Source organism: Vespula pensylvanica, chromosome 15 (genome assembly GCF_014466175.1).
Source record: "Vespula pensylvanica isolate Volc-1 chromosome 15, ASM1446617v1, whole genome shotgun sequence".
NCBI lineage: Eukaryota > Metazoa > Arthropoda > Insecta > Hymenoptera > Vespidae > Vespula > Vespula pensylvanica.
The window spans coordinates 1238171-1258321 of record NC_057699.1 but is presented as its reverse complement, the minus strand read 5'-3'; the positions used below and the strand labels follow the sequence as shown (position 1 = coordinate 1258321).

General features: G+C 37.9%; 1 protein-coding gene across 3 annotated transcripts in view; it reads left to right on the top strand.

The window, feature by feature from the left end:
* LOC122634491 (opioid-binding protein/cell adhesion molecule homolog) overlaps nucleotides 1–16781 on the top strand; it is a 57381-nt gene extending 40600 nt beyond the window's left edge. For 2 of the 3 annotated variants that reach the window (XM_043823483.1, XM_043823481.1), the window contains 6 exons: nucleotides 281–488; nucleotides 5966–6124; nucleotides 9112–9240; nucleotides 9663–9800; nucleotides 10944–11102; nucleotides 15410–16781. In XM_043823483.1, the coding sequence (XP_043679418.1) occupies nucleotides 281–488; nucleotides 5966–6124; nucleotides 9112–9240; nucleotides 9663–9800; nucleotides 10944–11102; nucleotides 15410–15666 (1050 nt within the window). In that variant the 3' untranslated portion in view covers nucleotides 15667–16781. The remainder of the gene's footprint in view (nucleotides 1–280; nucleotides 489–5965; nucleotides 6125–9111; nucleotides 9241–9662; nucleotides 9801–10943; nucleotides 11103–15409) is intronic. The other variant, XM_043823482.1, reaches the window with a different exon arrangement.
* The last annotated feature ends 3370 nt before the right edge of the window (nucleotides 16782–20151 follow it).

Genomic DNA, 20151 nt, shown 5'->3' with positions numbered 1-20151 from the left:
TTCGTAAAGTATTTCACCTCTCTTCTCATTGGTTGAAACTTAGAGTAAGAAACTTTGATTCTTGATAGGATAATGCCATGGAAAAGACGAACAGAAAAAAAAAGAGGAACTATAGCTCATGGCTGTTTTCAGACCGACTGACGTTTAGACAGTGCATAAACCCGTTACATATTCTACCTAGTTGCTTTGTAATAGACCTAGTCATTGCAAGATGTTGACTTGATAAAAATTGCATTAATTTTACTAACACCTATTACTCTCTTATCTTAACGTTTCATAGGTGGCATGGCTCCGAGTGGACACGCAGACAATACTGACGATAGCAAATCACGTTATCACGAAGAATCATCGAATCACAGTGACCCACAGCGGACATCGTACGTGGTCACTTCATATCAAAGACACGAAAGAAACTGACCGGGGTTGGTACATGTGCCAGGTCAACACTGATCCAATGTCCAGCATCACCGGATTCCTCGAAATAGTTGGTAAAATCGAACGTTTAATAAAATTGAAAATAATAATAATAGTAATAATAATAATAATATATAAAACAGTTTTACGAAATTACCCAGATAAATTTTTAACAATTTTAATACAGGAGAATGTATTGTTACGAAAACTTTTAAAGATGTCGGCGAGTAAAAAGGAAAAAAAAATAGGAGAGAAAAGAAAAGAAAAGTAAAGGAAAGTAAAGAAAAGAAAAAAAAATGTATATATATATATATACACACTAACTTTGAACAAGACAAGAACAGCGAAAGGGAAAATGTAAGGAAGTAAAGGCAAATTCAACGTTTTTGATGGGCCTTTTTGTGGTTGGGATCTTCAGCGATTGTCCTGCGGTATACGTATCAGAGAGAACATCCTTCTTCCACGTAGCCATGCATCAACCGATCCTTCCTTCCAAACTTTCTTAGCAGTTGCTGCAACCCTTCTCCGTCGTTGCCGAGCCCAGGAACTTGTCAAACTCCAGTGAATACGACCCCATACCTTAAAGGTGTATCCTAGGCAACTTTGGAAATCCGTGATCTCCGCTCGTCGAGATACAGATGCAATATTTAACGCGATATTTGCATCGTCTCGTGAGAGATACTCGTTTCGATTTCTTTTGATTTCTTTCGATTTCTTTTTCTTCTTCTACTTCTTCTTCTTCTTCTTCTTCTTCTTCTTCTTCTTCTTCTACTTTTACTTCTATTTCTTTTTCTTTTTCCTTTTGGAAGCTTTCGACGAAAACGAAGGACAAACTTCCTCTATGAGTCCCGACGGAACTTTCTAACGACGATCTTCGAGTGGCTAGCAAAGATAAAGACACGTATCCGCAAAATCGGCAATGTTGTTCCTTCAGTATCCACCGGATACGTGCCGATGGAATGCAAATGTATGTAAAGTGTGCGGCTCGCGCCAAAACCTTCGCCGGTCGATTGTACTCTTAGTGGGCCATTAAACACCTCCTCGACGACTGCAACCTCCTTCCATCGGTCTCTCTTTCTCACTAGCCAACTTAATAACCAACCTCTTTACAGTTTCAAGAGATTCGTTCGAAAGTGTTCGATGAGTGTTTTCCAAATCTTTTTCTGTTATTTTTGTTATCGTATCCTTTCGAGTGTCTCTTTAAAATAAATCTGATTTAACGTGAAACTAATTATTTCGCTTTTTGTGCCATTATTATTATTGTTGTTATTGTTATTATTATTATTGATATTATTATTATTATTTTTTTTTTATTACGTTTTCGTTTATTTTTAATTATTCGATGATATTATCTTAATGTAATTTTATCTTATTTTTGTATTTCTTTTTACTCAACCTTTTCTCGCTCTCTTCTTTTCTCTTTTTACTCTAACATATCGTTTATAAATTCTAAAAAGGAAATGGCCAATGTTTTTCACGAAATCGTGACGCGTAGCAGAGTGCTTAAACTTGGCAAATTTTAAAGTCCGACTTTCATTTTTAATTCGTACTTTTTAACGAACGACTCGTACTTTCTGGGTCAACGGAAAAACTGAAGAATCTTAACGTTGACTTGCATTTCGCTTTTGAGAATCTTTACGAATTTCTTATACTTAAGTTTCCGTTGATTTCCCCATGCACTCTTTTCCAAGACCATTTAAAAGATTTTTGAGATAAAACTTTGCAAGAAATTTCACGGATACGCTTCAATTTAGTTCTTAATATATCGTTCAAAGTATCATCCAAGCAACGAAAGAAGTGCCGAGGAACGTGTATAATCGTAAAGCTCGAGCTTATCTCGTAACAACAGCCATTAAATTTCTCCTTTATCGTACTGTAATATTACTTACAATTAGTCGACTAGCTTGTCGTTTGCATGAAATCACCTGTTTCGAAGTCTTTCTCTCTCTCTCTCTCTCTCTCTCTATCTATCTATCTCTATTTCTGTCTCTGTCTCTGTGTCTTTTTGATAGCACGATCGAATCGATCCTTCCCACATTTTGAGTCAGAACGAGAAAGCATCGTTCTTACGAGTTTCACCATTCGAAGATTTATCTTCGAACATTCGAATGATCTCCCTTCTTTCATTACAAGGAAGAACGTCTTGTACGTTATCCAGGAATTTCACAGTCTATCATTCTCAAAGCATTTAAAAGAACCGAGTGTCCTTCTTCTTAGGCAAACGTAATTCTTCTTTTCCGATCGATTATCCAAAAAAGAAAACGATTCGTCTTCTTCTTATCTCGAAGCTCCGTTGTCGTCATTGTCGTCGTTCGTCGTGGTCCCTTTTATCGTCTTACGATAACAAAAGTATTAAAGATAGTTTTCATTTATCGTGCAACCATCTCTTAGCAAGCATCAGAGACATACGTAGAAAATATAATAGAAAGGAAAAAAAAAGATGAAGATAAAGAGAATAGGTAGTGTACGGGTTCGCGAGCCCGCACGAAATAATAAATCCGTAGCAATTGTTTTCCCGTATCAATAAATATACTATCTGCGGATATGTCGGTTTTTTTTCAACCGGTTTGCACACGACGTAGTTCGCTCGCAAAGGCCAGAATGGATTGCCCGTCGAGTGATATCTCCGCGGTATTTGCGATACTCGGGGATATTTCGTATACAGTCCATCGATGCAGTCCATCGATGGAGCTTTTTCCTTTGGTCATAACGGCCAACGTTTTGAGTGGACTTGTTTCTTTGGGAAAACGAAACTCTTTCTCTTTCTCTCTCTCTCTCTCTCTCTCTCTCTCCCTTTCTCTCTCTTTCTCCCCTTTTCTCTTCCTATTTCTCTCTCTTTTGCGTATAACTTTCTTTCTTTTTTGTCAACGCATAAGCTAGCGCGTCCGTTACCGCGAGAAAAAGCTCCGTTCGAGTCCGCTCTTCTTTTCGTCGACGAGAAGCTATTTGCCTTCCGAACACGTCTTCCGTAACTCAGAGGGAGGACTCCGGCTCGCGATGCTCCGTTCACCGGAGGAGGAGATGGAAGAGAAGTAAGAGGAGGATGAGAAAGAAGGAGGAGGAGGAAGAGGAGGAGGCGGAGAGAGGAAGAGAGAGACGAGAAGCTATTCAGGAAAGGGTAGCCTCCTTCGTGACGGGGGAGAAGTTGCTCACTGAGAGAAGCGTTGAAAACCGTACGTAGTAGCCTCTAGTCTCTTCTTTTTCTTTTTCTTCTTCTTCTTCTTCTTCGTCCTCTACATTGTGCCATGTTTTCCTCTTTTCTTCCTCTTCTACCTCCTCTCCATACTCTCAGTTACCGGACTGCATGTCTACTAGCCATATTCGGCTCTATTTCTCCCTACTGAAAAGCAACTCGATAACGAAATTCCTTCGTCGTCGTCTTTGGCGTAGTATCGTCGTCGTTGCGTCCTTGTCATCATTGTTGTTGTTGTTGTTGTTGTTATTCTAGAATATTTATTTTTATTTTTATTTCTTTTATTTCTTAGTTATTACCGTATTTCTTTGCTCGCTATTCCGGTAAGAAAATTTGTTTACATTTTTAGATGACGTTATTAAATATCGAAAACTTGTTTTCAATGGATATGGTGACTTTGTACTGTGTTAAATATTGAATTTGTTCGTTATTTAGTAATGAATAATTTTGATGGATTATTCCGTTTTTCTTTTTCTTTCTCTCTTTTTTTTTTTTTTTGCTCAGATGAATCTCATTTACATAATTCTCAACGATAATTGCTTTGAAAGTTGTGAATGTATAGTAAACGATAGATTTTCATTTTGATCATCGTGAAAAGTTTTATACTCTTTGGAAGTAAACGTCTATCAAGATGATATTACCCTATAATGATGTTATAGGTTATATAACTCATCTTAGGCATTCGAATTTTTTATTATTTCCGATATCAAGCCACTTTAGAACTTCTGTGAGAACTCTTACGACCTTCCTCTCGAAGCTTACCAAAACTTGTAAGAGATGCAACCTGCATCCATTGGTAGGGACGTGACTACGACGTGGAAGATCAACTAGAGTGTTATTGAAACGAAAGTTTACATACGTTTGTATGTATGTTAGAGGAACAACGTTACTCACAAACCTACGTATACCATGTATATCTACTAACTTTAAACAATAACGTTAGAAAATACATTACAAAAGAACATAAACTAATCATTGACTTTTATCGAATCAAAATATTTCATCAAATGATTTTAGATATCAAACATTAATCAAAAAATAGATATAAAACATTCGTATAGAAGGTTTTTCTGTAAACATGCCATTCTATTTCGAAGGTCCATTCGAAAGTGGCAATGATTTCCGATTTCAGGAATCAATCGCATTGCCTCACAAAGGGTACATTCGTGCCCCTTCAGGCAAGCTACGTCGAAGCTAGAATATTTCGGCTGTTTTGAAATGCAACGGCGCGTTTCATTTGCGAATCTACTTCAAAAGAATACTCGACGATCGACAAACTACGATCAACAAACGAACGAATACGTGCTCTACTCTCTTTCTCTCTCTTCTTCTCTCTCTTTCTTTCTCTCTCCCTTTCTCTCTTCTTCTCTCATATCTGGTAACCCCATTTTTGTTTCTTTTATATTCATAGATTCGTTATTCCTAAGTTAACGTTATCATTGACGAAACAATAATATATTTTTTCAACCATCTCTCGATATAAATAATTTCACTAATGTTATAGTTAAACATTTCAGAGATAATCTAAAATACTTTAACAAACTTTATCCCATTACTCGTCTTCTTATAATCGAATTTTCAACCCTATTTCGTGTTCTTTCGCTGAAATTTTCGAAACAGTATTAGGATCGAAAATATAAAATGAGAGAGAAATAAGGTGATGAGAAGGTTATCCTAAAATTAGCGGAGATAAATCCGATAGCTGCTCTTAGGTTAATTCGATTTTCTTGTAATACTCGTTATACGTGTCTCGTACTTTGTCTCATACTAGCTCACTGAAAAAAGGATAGGATATTGACGGCGAAGGAAAAAAGAACGAGAGAAAGAGAGAAAGAAAGAAAGAAAGAAAGAAAGAAAAAAGAACGGAAGGAAAAAAAGTAAAAGAAAACAAAACAAAAGGAAAGGAAAGAAGAAAAAGAAAATAAAGTAGGAGGAAAGGGAGGAAAGAAAGTGGAAGTAAAAAAATTTAACGTTAAAATAACGCCAGCGTAGTGTAAAATTTCGAAAGCGAATTCGAGATCAGACCGACGATTCCAGATTTTACGATTCGATCGTTCGTGTACGGGACAGCCGTGCAAGCGAGTATTCGTGGATGATACCAGGGCGAACTACCCCTCCGTCCTCTCTTCCCTGAATCGTGTACGTAAACGTTACGAGGGATGGTGGAGTGGAGGAGGAGGAGAAGGAGGAGGAGGAGGAAGAGGAGGAGGAAGAGGAGGAGGTGAAAAGGGGATGAGGGTAACAGTGATCGGGCAGTATCGAGATAACTATCTATTCGAACGAAGGCCGTTCGTGTTCGTGCTCGCGTATGAGGGCAAGGGAGGATGTTTCCCTTTCGCAATGTGGTCATTGTTTCAGTACCTCCGGATATCCTGGACTATCCCACCAGTACGGACATGGAAGTGAGGGAGGGTAGCAACGTGACGCTGCGGTGCGCGGCGACAGGAACACCGAAGCCGACGGTCACGTGGCGTAGAGAGGCAGGCGGCACGATCACCCTCTCCAACTGGCACGAGGGTAGGTATTTATTTTCAGCAAAAGGACTCTGACCGCCACCTTCCGTCACCTTCCACCCAATTTACCGTTCCTCTCCGACCTATCGACATTGCTTTCTCTTTCTCTCTCTCTCTCTCTCTCTCTCTCTCTCTCTCTTTTCCTCTCTTGGTCTTTTTCTCTTCACTCTATACTTCCGCTCGTTTGGTCCCAGCCACCTGCTATCGCCGTTTTCCTCTTCATACCTTCCGTATATTCCAGCTATATCTCCTATCGAGCGTACCGATCGAGCGTTTCGATTTTCCTAATAATAATACTATCTATTAGACCGTGTTAAGTGCTGACTAGTATCAATCGCGTTTCTTTGACGAAAGTGCATACTTAATGAGAATAAATTAGATATTATATTCTTTCTTAAGCGAAGCTTTGTTATAAGACAGCGATTCTATCTGACCTTTCTAAGATAATTATAAGGGAATCATTGTATAGGACGTACGTAAAAAGATTTTGATCTACTTGAAGGAGATCTAGAAACAAGGACACACCACGAAGTCGTCTGTTCTATCACGAAGCGATCATCTCGTTGAGCATCTCGTAATCTTGATAATATTGAATCGCGTGCGCGATCGTGTGGATCGGAAGGATTTCGAAAGGAGAACGTAACCATCGATCGTCGAGTTGAACTATGTCGAAAATCGATGGGTTCGCGAGCCGTGCTTTATCTGACGGGTATCAGTTGGTGAGATCGACTGGAAGGGTGCTCGAACTCTTAATTTCTCAAAGCGGTCTATTATCCGATCCTTTTACCTCTTAATTGCCGTTCTACCTCGAGATACTCACTCACTCTCTTTCTCTCTTTAACCTTTAGCACTAGGTGTCTTCGATTCTTTCTTTCACTCTCTCTCTCTCTTTTCCTTTTTTTTTTTTTTTAATGATTGTTCAGACCGTACGCTAACTAATTGTGCATGGAAAGAGCCGAGGATGTTCCGTATTGTGTGATCTACGCGAAAGGTCACCCCTTTTCCGTTCTCTTTTCTTTTTCTCTAGTCATTCGTTCGTTCGTTCGTTCGTTCGTTCATGCGTCCTTCCATTTGGAAAACCCTAGGAATTCTTCCCTACAATTCGACGTTCTTTTTCTTCGACCTTTCACAAGGTACTTCGTGTTCCTGGAGCTCGTAGAACGGCTCCTCGGCTCAGAGGAAAAGGGGTATGAGAATGGAGAAGGAAGAAAACGATGGCTAGGGTGTCGGACCTCGTGTTACTCGCCCGTAAAATATTTTCGCCTCTACTGTGCGACACCGTACCAGGAGGAACTGCAATATAGGGTGCGAACGTCTACGAGAAACGGAGTGTACCTCGCGAAAAAGGACGAGGTGTTTCGAGCATGAAAAGAGAAAGAGGAGGAGGAAGAAGGATATAGAGGTGAAGAGAAGGGAGGAAGCTAGAGTGATTTATTCACCGGATGAATCTTTTATCTTGCTGCGCTCGGTTTTAAGGAATCGGTTTAAGCATTTGTCGCTTTTTCTTCCTATTTTCTATCATCTCTTTCTCTCCCTCTCTTTCTCTCTCTCTCTCTCTCTCTCTCTGTCTTCCTCCCTCTTATTTTTCATCTGGCTCTCTATTTTCATCTCCCCTCCATTCTATTTTCTTTTCTATCGGCCTTCCCTTCGTTTTTACCTTATTTTTTCCACTCTTTCATTCGTCTTCCCGCCTTTTTCTTCCTTTAGATCCTGATTCCATCGAAGGATAAGTACCGTAAAATAAAATATTCTTGAATGCGTGTACGTCTCCGGCGTTCTCGCAGCTGACCTCTTTTATTTCCTTTCTGTTCGAATCGAACGAAAGAAGAAAATTGGATGACGAAACTAAAGAATGAAAAAGAAAAAAAGTGAGAAAGAAAGAGAGAAAAAGAAAGAAAAAGAAAGAAAGAAAGAAAGAAAGAAGGAAGGAGAAACGATTTCTTTCTACCTATAATGAAAGGAAGAAATATTTGCTTATTTATCCTATCGTTAACCTTTTTTTCGAGATCTTAAGGGTTACCGAAATTACTAGATTAATGTTAACGAATATTAAATAATTAAAATAACGCTCGATTTTCGTGCGTGTTTACAGAGAATATACATATACCGAGTGCACAGATAGCAATAATGGATATAAATCACGCGGATAATAACGGCGAGGTCTATGCGATCAAACGCGAAATAGCTCTCTGGAGTCCCGTACTACCTGCGTGTGCACGTAAAATCGACCTTTTTGTAAAATCGTTCGCGTTCGCGGCTGCGTTTAACGTTGGCGATTTGTTAGATTACGATATAGCTCATCGTTCGGTGCAGTGCTCGTTCGTAACTACAGAATCTGGAACGATGGTAATGATGATATCGATTGAAAATAGATGTAGAAAAGCGCGAAAATAAATTTTTTTACTTCAATCAGGTCTTTCGACGTAGGATAATTGAATTTGTAATTATATGCATGTGTTTTCGAAAGGTATAATATCTTTTTTATGCTGAAACGTTTTTAAACGTGTTTGTTATTACCGAAGTGTCTAATATTTTTGTATTTTTTAACTAAGTTTTGCATGTACAAATACAAACATATACAATATTTTCAACTTTTATAATAATCTCCGTTCCTTTAAAAGATGGCAATAATTCAACAAAAATAACTTTAACAATTTCGTTCGTTTTCTATTCTATCAATTGAATTATTTATTTTTTTGTAATCCCCTTTTTGTTAAAATAGTAATAATTTGACCACTGACTTTGACTTATACTAAACTTATAAATATTTGAAAATTTAATCGACTCTGACACAGATAATTAATGTATTCCAAATAAAAGTTCAGTTGGGTCAGCTAAAATAAAATATCATTAGAAACGAATATTTCTAATATTTTCTCGTGACGTAGACAATTTTATATTTACGATTTCCATATTTTATTATCGCAGAAGAAATAACTTGGAATTGTCATCGGCAGAATATCGTACAGATGGATGTGTTATCTGTTTCAGTAGCGAGTATCGAAGGTTCATATCTGGAAATAACGGATGTCACTCGACTCCACATGGGACCGTACTTGTGCATAGCATCGAACGGAGTACCGCCAACCGTCAGCAAGAGGATCGTTCTCATTGTTCACTGTACGTACGAAACGACGAGCCCAAGTCTGCTCTTCATCCAGCATTCCTTACTTTTCCTCATCTCCCGTTGCTCTCTTTCTCTCTCGGTTTCAAAGGCAATTTAAAAGCCCGACGACGTGGCCGCGAATCTCTCTTGAGTCGCGGAGCTCGTAATGACGGCACTTGGGGCAGACGCCGCAGCGTGAATGGCTGATCCAAAGAAGGAGCATTGTTTCCTCGGTGAGGTTGAAGAACCACCTTCTAAATTCTTCCTGCCTCTAGGCGAGATTCCGACGTGCAATGTCACCAGCCTGTTCGCTTAAGACTCTCAAAGTCGTTCCTCTCTTAGCAGATTTTCGCGATTTTAATAGATAACTTTCAGCCGATTGTAATACGAGAGATGTAATTATCTTCTCTTGATTAATCCGACTTACATTTCACAGTTCCGCCGATGGTTTGGATCGAAAAACAATTGGTTGGCGCGTACGAAGGCAAAGTACTTGTTCTTGAATGCCAAAGTGAAGCTTATCCCAAGCCGATCAGTTATTGGACCAGGCCAACAAACGAGACTATCACTAATGGTAAGTTTTTGCGATTAAGGTTATACACAATATTTCATTTTATGATATGTATATATAATATATTCGAAACTTGACATATTTTACTTAATTTTCGCCTTTTATTTCTCCTTTCGTCTTTTCTTCCCTAACGTTTGAGGAAAGATACGTCTCGTGGTAAAACGCTCACACGAGTGTCGCTAATGTGGCTCGCTCTAATTACACTCTGCACCAACATAGAGACTTTGCTGTAATTGCATCCAAACGCCTTTGCGATAACAGCCGGAGGTTAAGGGCAAGTATAGTGGCGTTATATCTTAAGACGCTACAACTACACTCCATTTCTCTTATTGACAATAACTGAATTATTTCATAAGAACGGGGAAAGCTTTATCCTCTCTCTCTCTCTCTCTCTCTCTCTCTCTCTCTCTCTCTCTCTCTCTCTCTCTCTCTCTCTCTCTCTCTCTCTCTTGCTCTCTTTTATAAATTATACGAAGTTCGAGAATCCATTATCTTGACTTACTTTTTCATTTTCTTAAGTAATTACGACCTTCTTGATTTTTTTCTTAGTATTTTTTCATTCATTTTCCAAAAGACTTTTCTTTTTATATATATATATATATATGTATATATACAAATTGTCTTTTATCGGAAAAATGACATTCCATTCGTTGTTTCGAGTAGGAAAGAAAAATTTGATGTAGTTTTTACATTTTTATAACTTATAAACGAAACGAGAAGAAAAATGTCAACTTTACTACGGTAGTAGCTTTAGTCAAGCTACATTTTTCGATTATTCGTAGTTATCACCAAGTGCCTGTCCTCGTAGCCATTTCGCGGATCACTACGATATAACAAATTAGCTTTTTAACGAGCGGCGAACGTAATTACATCGGCACGGAAGTTATACGATTTAAATGCGCACGGACGAAGAAGTGCCATCGGGCGTCCGTTCGGTCATAAACTTGTACTCTCTTGTTAATTACAAATTATAATCATGACGGCGTTAAAACTGTAAAATCATATTTGATCGCGTTCAAAAGCGCAAAGCGTCGTTTACGCGGATGAAATATTTTTACCACCTCTAAAAAAAAAAAAAAAAGAAAGAAAAAGATGAGTATCATTAAATAATAAAGATCGATTCGTTTTTTTTCTTATGTTTCCTAGACAATCACTACGAAGTCGAAACGATATCGAAAGGATATAAAGGATACAAGATGACGATGAGGTTGACTATAAAGTCGGTACGTGTGCAAGATTTTGGATCCTTCCGATGTATATCGACGAATTCGCTGGGTGAAACCGAAAGCAAGATCAAACTTTACAGTGAGTATTTTAATCAAATTTTACGTTGAGAATATAATGCTAATTCATTATTAATAGTATAATATATTCGATAAGATGCAATCAATACTCGTTTGTTTACCATTGCCGAATAGATTTTCTCGATGAAAAGTGTAGATAGGATCATTAAAACTATTACGAAAAGAAAAAAAGAATATTAAAGAACTGTAGTAGTCCTGTGAGACTTATTTCTAGTACAACGGCCGATGTTAAACCGCAAGGCTGATCCTTAGTCGGATAACTTATCGGTTTATCGTCGATCGATATAACCTCCTCGGCGTAATTACCTCAATCTTGACTGCACTGAGTTCTGGATCCTGTGCCCGAGTTCACTTAGGCGTCTCATGAACGAAAGAGCACGTTGACTGCTTAAACAACCCTTGATTTCCCTCTCCTTCTCTCTCTTTTTCCTTTCTTCCTTCTTATACTCGCGATAAACAGAATTGCTGGTTTTCAGTTTCGACATTAGGCTTTTTCATTACTCGACTTGTCTTATTAATCAGACAAGGCGAATTAATTCGGTCGATGTTTCGAGGTCGTCCATTCGTCGATCGGTTTCTTTCTTAAGAATTCTATTCTTATAAAGGTAATCGATCGGTCCACACTTGTACGTAAGCAGATATATCTATATATATGTGTGTATATATATATATATTTATATACAGACCTATAATATAATATACAATATGTATTAACGTCGAATCGAATAAAATAAATAAAGTGTGAGATGTTTAATTAACGTCGACTATACAAATTATTGAGTTTAAACGCCTAACGCGATAGAAATCACGAGGGGCCGAAGGTAGAATGGATATTTGAGGGTCGAGAGAAAGCAATAGAGGCACAAATACGAATTGGTAAGGGGAATTGGAATAAAATCCTTCCAAGTGGAGGCTAATAGAAATCATCGCGAATTCGTATACGTCGAGTTACGTCAAATCACGTTGGCTCGACGTTATATTTCATTCGGCCTCTCATTCTACGCTAGACTGGCAGCCGTACCTCGGATATAAAAGCCGGGCATTCACGTCCTTTCGTTTGACTCTGCACGTTCATTTGATCGATTCCTCTAATTAAAGATACTCTCACGTATAAGAGGCTGTGCGAGTGCGAGAAAGGGAGAGAACGCGAAAGTGAAAGAGAGAAAAAGGACACTTAGGGTAGGAAACGTGCGAGCCTGCGGCACACTTAATTATTGCTAATTGCAAATATAAATAGGGAACGTCGTCCTCTCTTTTGTATGATAGAATATCGATAATTGGTTCTCTCTGCTTTACGCTTGCTCGCTTTACGTTTGAATTTTGATTATCGTCTAGAATTTAAAACAAAAACGTATAGTCGTGTACAAGGTATACTTATATACCATACTTTTCGTTAGAATTATTTTAGTTGTTTACTTTTATGTCATTCTTCGTGATTTTCCCGTCACTTTCCTTCAGCCATGAAAGTCTACGCTTAACATTATTATCAATAATTACCAAGGAGAACGGACTGCGGATTATATGCTCCGCTCAAGTCTGTTAACTTCGTTGGGAATCTCTCTGGAGTGCCGGGAGCGAAGAATTATCGGTCGACACGGAACGGAAAAGGAAAGAAGGTTGCCTAGAAGGTAGAGAGGTTACGGGACACTCAACGGGACATTTTAAGAATGACTATGATCGAAGAGAATTTATTTTTTCGAGGACGTATCGATATGTAATTTGTACGATTAGATAGGATCAACGATAAAGGGATAATTAAAAAATAAAGACGCTTTAATAATGTTCGGGATATGTTTCGAGTTATTCGCTAATTGCTTCACGCTCGAACGATTAGGATTCCCGTGGTATTATTAGAGAAAGCATTAGCCGCTAATTGCAGTAAGACGGAAGAGCAGTTTCGACATCTTAACCTCTACGCCAACGCATTCATTACTGAAACCACGCTACGCTTCGAAGGAGATGAAACAATGGTATGCTAATAAATGTGAGCTCGACGTTTGATGCGTTTCTAATGGTCCTCCTTCTTCCGATATTTTGACTTAGATTAATACATGTTGTTCTACTTTTGATAGATTGATAATATTGGTTTAAGATGAAATTTGTATGGAATTTAAAGGAAATGATCGAATGGAATATTTTGACTGATTTTTCTCGAGTACGATCATAACGTTTCATTAAAACGTTTCATATAAAAAATATATCTGTGGAATTAGAAAAGAAATAAAAAGAGAGGAAGACTGAAAGTGAGTCGATATTAAATATTCTTTATAATTATTTCTCTATATTGAAACAAGTTTCAATATCATTTACATGTATATAAAATCTATTAAAAATATAATTCTATTACAACTTTTTAATTAATGCTTTACATATTTGTTATTACTAATTGAAATGGATGATACTCTCATCAACAGATGTTTAATAATCGAATGTAAAACAGTGATAAATCGTAATTTTGATTGAAATTTTAATTAAAAAGGACATATCCCTTGTATTTTGTTTACTTATCGTCGAAGAAGAGAGCAAACACGTATGCTTTTTTTTAAATCCCGAAAGCTGACAAAAATCGAATAAATCGATACAATTGAAATAGATCATGGATCTAATATTATGTAAAATATCAATTAAGCGTATAATTTAAAATCTTCTATCAATTCGAAAAATTTATATTCTCGTTGTAAAACTCTTTGGTTCGGATATGATCATCGATAAACAAAAAGAAAAGAAAGAGGAGAAGTAAAACGAACTCGAGTGTTTAATGAAAAAGCATGCCGAGTTTTCGAGGTGATCGACCACAATGGAGTCGATCATAGAGCTTACGTACCCTTCTTTTTTATCCGATGGAACGAATGGACGAGAATACCCAGTTCGCGGTTGAGAGAGCATCTGTTATTTCAAACGATTAATTAGAAAACGCGCGTTTTCGTGAATGCCTCGAATGTGGAGAAGGAATTAATATCGTTGCAGAACTCTCGACATTTCGACGAAGCGTGCAAGTGACAAGAGCCCACCTACCTCTGTCTCTCTCTCTCTCTCATCCTCTCCCTTTCTCTCTCTCTCTCTCTCTCTTTCTCTTTCCATCTTGTCCTCTCTCTCTCTTTGTTTCTTTCTCTATCTATCGGGATTTTGTGGAAAACGCTGGGACGACGTTCCAATACGTCAAAGCCGTAGAACATCGTGCGGAAAGTCCAGTCGCTTGGCCGATTATTTTCCCGGTTATTACTCGTCGACAGGCTTTACCCAATATCTCGATTCGCCATTTTCACCCGTTCGTTCGAACGCGATTCGACGCAAAGTGGCTTCCCACGGTGTACGATTCGACGGACGTTAAAGGTTATCTCTACAAACGTGATCGACAACAAGCTCGGTTGCTGCTGCTTTTGTCGAGGAGACCTTTGAAAATGTCGATATATATCGTGGCTACTCCACATTGATCGAGCTTCGTTCCCAATCATCTTTCGTTAGAGTTTATTAATGTAATTTGGCTCGGATTTCGTACAAAACATTGCTTCGTGTTAATGATAACGATGAAATACAAGTCATTCGTTTCTCTTTCGGTGTTTTGTTAGCCATGAGAAATGATTCGGCAAAAAATTCTAAGGATTAACAACCATTAATAATCCTTGATAATCGCTTTGAATTACTACTACTACTACTACTACTACTACTACTACTACTACTACTACTACTACTACTACTACTACTACTACTACTACTACTACTACTACTACTACTATTACTACTATTATTATTAATACTAATATTAATTCTAATACTATTAGTATTACTACTATGTGCATGGTCACCGCGAAACGTCATTTGTTTTGATCCTATTTATTTCCGAGCTTTTTCGAATACATACTTTACTTCATTCGCACGATCAAACTTCGCACTCTCGTCACTCTTCTTCTCTCGTGTTGAATTTTAATAATTCTATCAAAAGCGCTTCCGTATTTATTCGCGTCGAGCTTAATATTCGTTACGCAAATGGCCTAAATCTCGTATGGTCCGGCTACAATGCATTATTGTTTCGGGATAATGCTGTCGTAAAATAAACATTTGTTATGCGCGTAAAAGCATGTTAAAAGAGAAAGAGAGAGGGAGAGGGGAAGAGAGAGAGAAAAAAACGACAAGTTATCGACAACATGGGTAAAAGCTTATCGATGTAAAATGATATTTAGGTTGATTTTTCAGCTTGATTCATTCGTGTGATATTTAAATTCGTTTACTGAATAAATATAAACATTTTCTACATCGTTATCTCCTTTATTTTTATTTTTTTTTTTTACATTGAACATATTTTTTTAGGGATTGATAGGCCACCAACGACGAGACGGCCAGGTACTCGACGAGATTCGAAGAAATCTTGGAAAGTGGATCACAGTAACGAAAAGAAAGCAGCTGGCATGAGAGACGAGCCAATATCGAAAGGAAATTATGATAGTGGCGAAGAGCAAACGGATTTTCAATCGGCCACAGCGTCTTCGAGCTTTCAACGTCACATTTTCGCAAATCTTGGTATTACCGTGTTCATTGGTATCATAGTTAGTGGACTCTCGACGTAGACCTTTTATATCGTCGTCATCCTTCTCGACGTTAGAGAATTTTGAAAATTTCGAGAATGGATGGATCTTTCTCGACGCGAGGTACGATCTTCACTCGCAAATTTTGTTACTCGGAAACTTTTCGAATTGCGAGATGGCAAGTTTTCAGGAACGTACGAAAAGGAAAGGCCGAAGATAGGAACAAGGAAATTTTCGATCAAGAGTTTCACGCTTTGTGCGTTTTTCGTCCTGCGAGATACGCGAAGATCGTACAATATTACCTGTGCCCGTTTAAAGTCTCCAGGGATCTTGGCGAATATCGTAAATTTAAGCTCTTATAGATTATGAACGAGCTAAAGAATCTATGAGGTACGAAGGAGAGACGTAGAGTTTATCTAGCATGTAACGATCCTCCCCGAAAAGTTGTTTTTACGTTATTACTCGTTACGTTCCGTCGAAGTACGAAACGTTCTTACCAATTGTAAACCTTCATATTTGTATTACAGGATAAAATCGATGTAGGTAATGTATGCTGTCGCATAATGTTACTCTTACACTATATACTCTATATAAATAGTAGATTGTCCTATTAAGTTACAGTACAATGACAATAATTTTTTATCTACTCTCATTAAAGAGCGAAACTTTGGTAAACTTACGATTACATCGGTAATGTTTCTCGCGTCAATAAACTGCCTCCAAAAGAATCTTTTCTTCTATAAAGATGCGTTTATATTCAGTGGGCATAAAATTATCCAGGAACGACGCCGTCATCAATCCAATAGCGCACAGTCCATTAAGTTTAAGGAGTTATCAATTTAGCTTGCGTATTTTGTGATAATGACTCCCGTTGTGTACGATGTAAATACACGTAGTGATACCCAATAGGTTCAATAGATTATAACGCATCGATCGTTGCTTTCGAAGCATAGAGCAATTGATATTGTACAATAACAGTGTGTGAACGATATTGTAGATTAAGCCTCAGGGACATGTAAATACGTTAAGCTGTAAGAACGACGTTGCGTTAGTTTTTGCATTTGTGAACGTGAGAAATCTACCTATCTCTTTGTAAATACGATGTACTTAATCGTGTAATTCGGCAATAAATGTTAGGCAGTACTAACTGTTATTTGTTGTTACGTTTCAAGTATTTCATTTCATATCTCCTGATTTATCACAAAAATCCAAAATTTGATAAGAAGAATTCTGTAACTTGGACGAAATAAAATAAGTAGATATCTGTTTTATCGACGGCGATAGAGGTTATTTTCTAAGTAAGAACCAACGGTTGGTAATATCACGATCTACTTGTTCGTTACCAAAATGGTACTATATAGATGATAATATACCGATAGCTAATATTTGTTATAGTTACTTTAATTAATATTACCGTTTGATGAACTTATTGAAGTAAACAATTTCATGAAATTTAGCTTCTGTCGTTTAAAGTTAGATGATTATATTCTCAACAAACTAAGGGAAATTTAATTTCATAAGAAGAAAATATTGAACGCTTCAACAAAGAAAGAGATAGTAATAACACGCCGGAAAGCTTTCCCCGATATATTATAAATCATAATAAATTTCATCTAATAATAAAATGATACATTCGATATAAATCAGTATTTTCTATTCTTATTATTACTAAAAAAGATTGATACGCGCGTGCGTTTTTATAAAACATTCAAAATATATATTCCCCTTTTTTCATACAAGAAATATTTATCAAACCACAAACCATAGATCGTAAGAAAAGCATCGAATCGACGGTAACGAAGACCAAAGGCGCAATGATGATATTCGGGAAAGAATTATTATGGAACTTGGCAGCGCACTTTGGAGTAACGAGGGGAAAAAAGGGCTTTTCTCCATAAGCCGGCTCGTACATCATCGGCACGAATCCCTTCGGACGGTTATGGAACGAAAGAGCTGGCGATAACAAAGGCATCTCCGTGAAGCTGTGCGAGACGGCTTGTAAACAAACTGCGTACCTTACGCTCCGATATATAATAATCGGAAGATGAACGTGCGGTTATGGTAGAAAGCACGATAGCATTGAAAATCGACGTCTTCTTAAAAGGAACACCGTGCTTTCTACAGTGATAAATTACTAATTGTATAGACTCTGGTATATGTGTATTAATCTAGCATTTAATCTCGTACAAAGATCGAACGATTAATCATAAACTTATCATTAATTCCACTCGATCTTTCTTCAACGATATCGTTAAAAAAAAAAAAAAAAGAAATCGATTAAAGAGCAGTCATCCGTTGCTTGACTAGTTCCCTATAGTCTTCGGAATGACGGTTAGATATACCGTGGCCATAGTAAACTTCACCGCGGTTTGTTATTCTCTTCGTTCGATCAATGTTTTCATATTTTGCCGAAGGCTTACTAATTTTATCTTACACGTACGACAAGACTGCACTTTTGGCATAAGTTATACTCCATAAAGGTATATCTTGCATTTTGCCTTGAGGAAAACGGATATTTATATCGTGACTTAGTAATTAAGGCGCACTAGCTTGCTTCTAACGAAAGGTCACACGATTTCAGTCAATGTAAAGACCCTTGGTTGGTACAAACCCCTTGTTCTATAAATTATCGATTACCTTGAAGTTAATTACAGCGTAGAAAATATCAAAGTTCATTATTCCAACGTATATTCCATGCTATTCTATTCTATTAATTAGCTATTTTCTAGAATAAACTCAGAGACTTAACATAACATTCTTTCTTCTTCTAGTATCGATAACACATAACGAAAAGAACATCAAGTCGGTCGTTCAAATTTCGCGCTCCATTTCTATGGGACTATGTTAGCCTGGATAGGATACCTCCGAGAATTCGAGCAAGTTCGCGGCACGCTCCTTTTTCGCCTCGTTTGCGAAAATACGAGCCCCATAGTTTCGAGGACTTTGGCTACCCCCGAAACGAATCGCAAACGGTTTTCGCGATACCCAAGGGATGAATTCCTCAGACCAATTCTTCCACCGTCCGGTTCGGAACATCTCGGCTCGAACGCGGATCGTTTACATGTCCGATCTTAAAATTAGCATAACGGCTTGCCCTTTTCTTTTTTCTTTTTTTCTTTTACCCTACATCGTCCCGATTAAAATACATAGCTCTTCTTCCGTTTTACAAATTTTCGAAGAAATATTTCGGACGTTTATTATACACAGAGTTAGTAGGAATAAGTTTCGAAAGAAAATGAAAAAAGAATGGAGAGGATGAAGATTCGAGAAACGAGTACAGCTAGAATCTTTCCCTTTCTATCTTTATATCTATCTTATCTCTCTCTCTCTCTCTCTCTCTCTCTTTCTATCTAATAGAGATATAATTCTGAACAAAATACACGTCTCACGTATCGTTCTATATCGTCCGATGCACTTGTCGTATAAACGTGCCAGAACGTGTATCTCCTCAGAGAGGAGAACGGTATAAAAGCGGCAACGTATACGCGACGTTCACGTTTTTCAGGCGATCGTAAACACGTGTAACAATGGCAAGGACGACATACTCTCTCTCTCTCTCTCTCTCTCTCTCTCTCTCTCTCTCTCTCTCTCTCTCTCTCTCTCTTACTCGAGCAAGCTCGTCTTACATACCCTTTTCGGGGAAAAAGCAGAGATCGAAAAAGGAGAGGAGAGGTAAAATACGAAGACATAGAGAGATAGAGAGAGAGAACGAAGGGAAAGAGATAGGGATGTACAATGAGAGAGAAAGATAGATAGAAAGAGAGAGAGAGAGAGAGAGAGAATGAGAGAGAGTGCAAGGAGGATGCGAAGGCTACGGCGTCTTAGATGCCAGATAGCGGTTTTATGGAAATTCTTCGCGGTCGAGAGCACGTCTAATGCTCTGAATAATATTCCGCAAGCTAGCGAGCTCTTCTATAAAATAGCTCTGCCTATGGAAGGTCATGTGATAATTGATGATCTTTTTATTCTATCCGATCCATTCGTATTTCGATCTGATCCAATCCTTGATTTTCCTCACCATCTTTCATCTTATATCTCTTCATCAGGACACTAAGATTTGAATTTAGAATAAAAGATGTAAGATTAAAAAAAGATCCTTTTTTCTAAATTTTCGATCTCACCATTCATATCCGGGACTAGTGAGGTGAGAATTTTTTTCTATTTCGCGTTACTATTACTATCGAAAAGTCAAGGAATAGAAGGAATTTATGACACATGGAATAAGCGGCAAAGGAGGTTCGATCGCAACTTGGCTTTATACGTTGCGAAACAAACGTCTCTTGCACCGCGAAAGGCTTTGTTCCGGAGTTCGCTGCCACAGAAATCCGTTTCCCCTTCATATTTGCACGAGTGTGTGCTTTCTCTCTTCTAGCTGAGTTTCACCCTCCATGGTCCTCCTCCTCCTCTTCTTTCTCTCCCTCTACCATCATCCACCCTCATCCATTCCCACCTACTCTCCCAGTTTCCTCTTCTTCTCTTCTCTTCTCTTTTCTTCTCTTCTCTTCTCTCTCTTTCTCTCTCTCTCTC